This window comes from Cebus imitator, unplaced genomic scaffold, assembly GCF_001604975.1.
Source record: "Cebus imitator isolate Cc_AM_T3 unplaced genomic scaffold, Cebus_imitator-1.0 Scaffold74, whole genome shotgun sequence".
Lineage (NCBI taxonomy): Eukaryota > Metazoa > Chordata > Mammalia > Primates > Cebidae > Cebus > Cebus imitator.
In genome coordinates, this window is record NW_016107389.1 from 5,787,398 (window position 1) to 5,793,692 (window position 6,295).

At 34.1% G+C, this 6,295-nt stretch overlaps 1 protein-coding gene across 1 annotated transcript in view; it reads right to left on the bottom strand.

The window, feature by feature from the left end:
• ADAM10 (ADAM metallopeptidase domain 10) overlaps nt 1-6,295 on the bottom strand; it is a 172,728-nt gene that overhangs the window by 34,483 nt on the left and 131,950 nt on the right. Inside the window, exon 9 of the mRNA XM_017531893.2 lies at nt 1,292-1,455. Coding sequence (XP_017387382.1) covers nt 1,292-1,455 — 164 coding nt within the window. The remainder of the gene's footprint in view (nt 1-1,291; nt 1,456-6,295) is intronic.

Sequence of the window (6,295 nt, forward strand, 5' to 3'; positions counted from 1 at the left end):
CACAAAAGCAATCAAGAGTTTCAGAGATTAGGCACATTTTAAATACCTTATCCAGGAACATTAATAATAATCTATCAATTTCTGATTGGGACTTAGAAGAAGAAAGACTGGCAACTTAGTGAGATGGCACATGTTCTACAAACAAGGGAAAAGGACAGAAGTGCATTTGGGGATTTTAAGCTACACATACACAACTTATTTTTAAAATCATAAAAATTTACATTTTTGCAAGTAATAAGGTGAAAGTAAAGTGAATTTACATATAGTTTTCAAGTGCAAACTTCCAAAATGTTATCTTTAATAAGCTCTACCAAAATCACAAAACAGAATATCATTCAGTATTTCATATTTCTATGTTGCACTTATATTTTAGGTCACTTAAAAGATCAATATAATGGATTGCATATTAGATAATATCAAAGATTGCTGTTAATTTTGTTAGGCGTAATAACCGCATTGTGGTTATTATATAAGAAAAAGTCTATGTTTTTCAGGAATGTGTACTAAAATACGTTAAGAATAGATAAATTTGCTTTAAATACCTTAGCAAAGAAAAAGAAAGAAATAGAGATAGATGATAAGGTGAAATCTTCACAATTATTGGCTCTCAATTAGGAAATGACAAAGTAGCCAGCAGCTTATTATACGGCTTAACTAAGAATGGCTTTTTCTAACAAATTGTAAAAACAACAAAGACTATACAACAAAACCAAATACTGCCCTGAAGCCTAAAATATTTTGCTAATCCCTGTTCTGAATCATGGGCATAAAAGGCTTTGTTGCACTATCTGTTCTACTTTTGTGTATGTTAGAATTTTTTCATAATGAAAGATTTTAAAATATCAATCTCATTCCACAGTAAAGATTTTAAAATATTAATCTCATTCCCCAAAAATGCTTTAACAGAAACAAAACAATTTCTCACAATTTCCTGAACATTCAAAATACACTTTTAAACAATGAATAATGATTCTCATTCAAAAGATACTGAGTACATTATGTACTAGGCATTGTTCTAGGGCCAGGAGATATAGATATTATTTTGTCTGAATAAGCCAGATGAAATTCCTTGCCTTCACATAATTTTGACATTGTTATGCTTACTTTTCTTATTTTAATCACAAATGTTCTATCTTCCTCCCCCATTATAGTCAAATACATTACTGTGTTCTGACATTAAAAACTAAACACTCATAAGTACATTTGTTTTCACTGTAAATTTAAAATGAATCAATCAACATAAAAGTTAGATTAATAAATATTTTTAAGCTAATAATTAGACAATACTTACTGGGGATCCAAAGTTATGTCCAACTTCATGAGCAAAAGTAATGTGAGAGACTTTGGGAGGTACATGAGACCCATAGTTCTGAACAGTAATAATTCCAGTGTTTAAGGACTTCTTCTTACCATCTGAATAGAGTTTACTTTTTTCACATATTCCTCCAGAGCTTCCTAATTCAGAACAAAAAAAATGGCTAAATTAGTATCTATTTTCCCTTACCCCCTAAAAAGGTAATATATCCTGTATTAAATGAAAACAGTTTATATTTTCAATCTAAAATATAGTTGTTACTCAAACATATGAAATACTCAAAAGTTTCTTTGGTCCAAAACTAAGAAGTCACTTCAAATAAAAGTTTTAATGACCCTCATAAAGAAACTCCCAGGACTGAGTACACAGCCTTTACAAAATGTTCTTCATAATCAAAATGTCCCCAAATCTTTGTTCCCATTAAGAAAACAAATATTTACATTTCCTTTCAATTTGAATATATCAATATTTACAGAGTCAAAGTGTACACTTTCACCTTTTAAAAAGAAATCTTACGACTTAAGTCAAATGGAAATTGCACAAAATATCCTCAAGAAGATTCTGAGAAAGTCACTTCTGCAGAAAGCAGTGACGCACATGAGTACGATTCCCTGTCCTGAGATGTAACATATGATGTATTTGAAAAGAAGAAAATAATTATGTCAAGAAGGCTTTAAAATGTATTTTGTCAAATTAAATACCCATTTGAAATAAAATGGCTCAGAGTAATAGGAGTGAAGGGGAACAACCGAAACTTAATTTAAAAAAAAAAAAAATAGAAAAGAATAAAAAAAAAAAAAAAAAAAAAAAGAGGGGGTGGAGGAAAGAAGGAAGGAGAGAAGGTAGGTGCAAAGGAAGAAAGAGATAGAAAGCATATGTGGCAAAAGGTTAATAATTAATCTATCAAGAATTCACCACTGCTGAGCGCAGTAGCTCACACCTATAATCCCAGCACTTTCGGAGGCCAAGACAAGCGGATCACTTGAGGTCAGGAGTTTGAGACCAGCCCAGCCAACATACTGAAACCCCATCTCTACTAAAAATACAAAATTAGCCGGGCGTGGTGGTGTATGCCTGTAATCCCAGCTACTCAGGCAGGAGAATGTCTGAACCCGGGAGGCAGAAGCTGCAGTGCTGGGCGACACAGTGAGACTGTGTCTGAAACAAACAAACAAAAAAGAATTCACTGTACTATTCTTGCAACCTTTCCACAGGCTTGAAAATTTCAAAATAAATGTAAAAACTGAATTATGATTATTCCAATATGTCTTTAGGACACTCTCAAATTTTAAAAGAAAAATCATATTTCTACTTATACTAAATATTTTTCCTTTCTTTTTTTTTTTTTTGAGACGGAGTTTCACTCTTATTACCCAGGCTGGAGTGCAATGGCGCGATCTCGGCTCACCGCAATCTCCGCCTCCTGGGTTCAGGCAATTCTCCTGCCTCAGCCTCCTGAGTAGCCAGGACTACAGGCACGCGCCACCATGCCCAGCTGATTTTTTTGTATTTTTAGTAGAGATGGGGTTTCACCATGTTGACCAGGATGGTCTCGATCTCTTGTGATCCACCCGCCTCGGCCTCCCAAAGTGCTGGGATTACAGGCTTGAGCCACCGCGCCCGGCCTATACTAAATATTTTTATCATTTTGTAGTTCATCTGTTCATGAATAGGAACTTTAGAATTTAATAGCAAAAGACAGTGCTTTCACAGCTAAAATCAATTATAAGAAATCAGAAAAAGAACAATAGGAAAATCAGAAACCATCTGGTCAATTCATGCCTTTATATTATAGACACTACACTGATAAGATCATGCTTTCTTTTAATTAACTTTATCATAAGATTTTCAGTGAGAAGTTATTTAGTTTATATTCATACTTAAAAGTTTTCCCTATTTGATTTTTAAAAGAAATACAATCAAATGGATCAGCGTATTATGGTAACTGCTCAAATTAGCTTTCTATACATAAGTTACAACAAAGTTACTAAATCATTAAAAAAAGGTCTAATATTGCTTCTCCTCCCCTTCCCACTCTCCCCGCTTCAAAAACAAGCCTAATATTTAGAATCCCTAATAAAGCATATAATAAAAAGCAATTCAAAACAGCTCTGGAAGAACAGCATGATACTATGACTGTTGCCTTGCTCCCATTAAATACAAGAAAATATATAGCAACAAAACGCAAATTTGAATTAGTTACTACATAATTCAGAAAGCTGAAATGAATAATGCGCTTCAAAGAAAAGTAAACTAAAAGACTGAGCCACATGCAAATTTAACCCATTAAGGGGTTGAGAACCTTTATGATATTCAAAATTAACTACCTTTTCTACATTGACAACTGAATAGAGAGAAAATATCAAATAATCTGTGAATATTTAATCTATTTTCTTAAGCTAGTTCTACTTCTGGAGCTGAGTCCTGAGGATCACATCATTATTGCTAGAAACCAGAAAAGATATAATTAAGTATTTTACATATAATAATTATTGTACACACGGCATAGTTTTAAACAAATAGTAAGTTAATACCATGCCTTAGTAAAGATTTGTCATGTGCAAATTGGTCCGGTGCAGTACTGTCAAACTTGAATTAAGCGTAGGAGACTCCACACTTCAAATCATTACCAGTTAAAAAAAAAAAAAAAAAAGTAAATAGGCATATTTTTAAATATCTGATCATATAAATTTTTCTGTACTTTTAGGGTCTGGCTAATTTAAGAGAAGAGTATACATAAAGTTGAATATACTCTTCTGAAATAATCTTTGTAATTTATATATTGCCTAACTTATTAAACAACTGCTTTTGGGCTTTATGATTATTGCTTATATGGAAGTATGGCCAGCCGCTGTCTCACGCCTGTAATCCCAACACACTGGGAGGCCAAGGCAAGCGGATCACCTGAGATCAGGAGTTGGAAACCAGCATGGCCAACATATTGAAACCTGTCTCTACTAAAAATACAAAAATTAGCCAGGTGAGGTGGTGCATGCCTGTAATCCCAGCTACTTAGGAGGCTGAGGCAGGGGAATCACTTGAACCTGGGAGGCAGAGGTAGCAGTGCGTGAAGATCATGCCACTGCACTCCCGCCTGGGCAACAGATGGAGACTCTGTCTCAAAAAAAAAAAAAAAAAAAAAAGGTTTAACATTTATTACAGACTAACAGCATATGTTGGAGAAGCTTGATTATACAGGAAGAAATAAAATACTACTTGTAATTCTATAAGTTACAGCTTAATTTTTTAAATACTGCAACTAGTTTTGATATGCCAGAAAACTCAGATATCGTATATACCACACCTAAACCATTAACTCAAACTCAACTACTATATTTTAAATTTAAGATTTTATTACACAGATATTCATCACTGACAAATTTAAGTTGTGAATAACAATGAGAAGAGTGAAATGTTTTAAATTCAGGTCAAAAGCATTTACTGATGAATAAGCCAACAAGCACAACGGCAACTTTCTATCTATGGGATAGTTTGAGAGCTAAAGTCACAGAGTAGCTGTCCTAAACTTCAAAACAGGCCCACCCCACCCTACCCCACCTCTACCCCAAAAAAGTGTTAGAAAAAAATATAAGAGTAATATAACATCTTAACAGATTCCATAAATACAGTTTTGATGTGAGAAGGCCAAAAATCAATAGTGACATGCTGATCATACAATATTAATATGAGCAATAATTCTGGACCAGACCATAGCACTACTCCCAGAAGTGTTGCAAGGAAATGTGAGAGGGTAGTTATTTGGCTTTCAAGTCTGGAGGGCACTACTCACATGTAATGGGTAGGGGTCAAAGATGTTAGACATCCAAGGGGTCCAAACAAGCACAAAATGAGCATAGCAAGTGTCCTATTGCAATATTCTAATGATGTAATTCTCCCAGCATTTCATATTATACTTTTAAACTATGAGTTAAGAACTCAATGAGCTGTGGGTTATCCTGAGAACTCTGTGTTAAGCTCTGTATGCTCTCAAATTTTAATATGTAATATCAAACTAAAACATCTAATCTAAAAAACACAAAAGAGACTATTTCTACTAAATGAAATGTCTCAAAAAATGTTCTTCACAAATAGAGGAGCACTGAAGGTTTCAGGACTAACTATAGAGATGAATTCCAAAGCCAGCCTTACTCAATGACCAGGCTGAACTGAGACTATGTTCATTCAGTTAACCAATAAGACCTATAGGTAGAAACAGGAAGTCTGAAAGAAAGAGCAAAGACAGAACTACAATGAAAAATAAACAACCAGAAGCAAAAAGATTTTCCTGAATTTACAGACAGAGAACAGACAAGAACCCTTTCTCCCAGCTCTCAATCCATTGCTCTTCCTATTATGCCATGACAATTTTTCAAAATTATATCAAAATATTACAGCTTAGTATGATTTTATAACTCTTCTCTCTCAAGAAAGAAAACCAATTCCACTATATAACCTCTACTAAGAAGCAGAAGACATTTCAGTTTCTTATTTGAAACATCTGAGAAAAGGCTAGGATGTTAGTGTGTGTATGTGTCTATGTGTGTGTATATATATATATTATTTATATATATATATATACATATATATATAAAAAATACCTAGTAATATAATTACCAAATGAACTAAATCTGGACTCAAAAGGTCTAGATTCTAGATCTTGTTCCACCTCTAGCTGTGTGATATTAGGTTGTTAACAAAGTTTCTGAAGACAAGTTTCCTCATCTGTAGAAGGGAGACAATGATACCTACACCTCATAAGAGTACTGAAATAATTAAGACTAAATATATAACATCCGTTGTTTTTTCAAAACTCAGTTCAGCTAGTAGTAAGGGCAAAGAGAAGTGAAGAAGAAAGCTGGCAGTTTGGCCGGGCGCGGTGGCTCAAGCCTGTAATCCCAGCACTTTGGGAGGCCGAGGCGGGTGGATCACAAGGTCAAGAGATCGAGACCATCCTGGTCAACATGGTGAAACCCCGTCTCT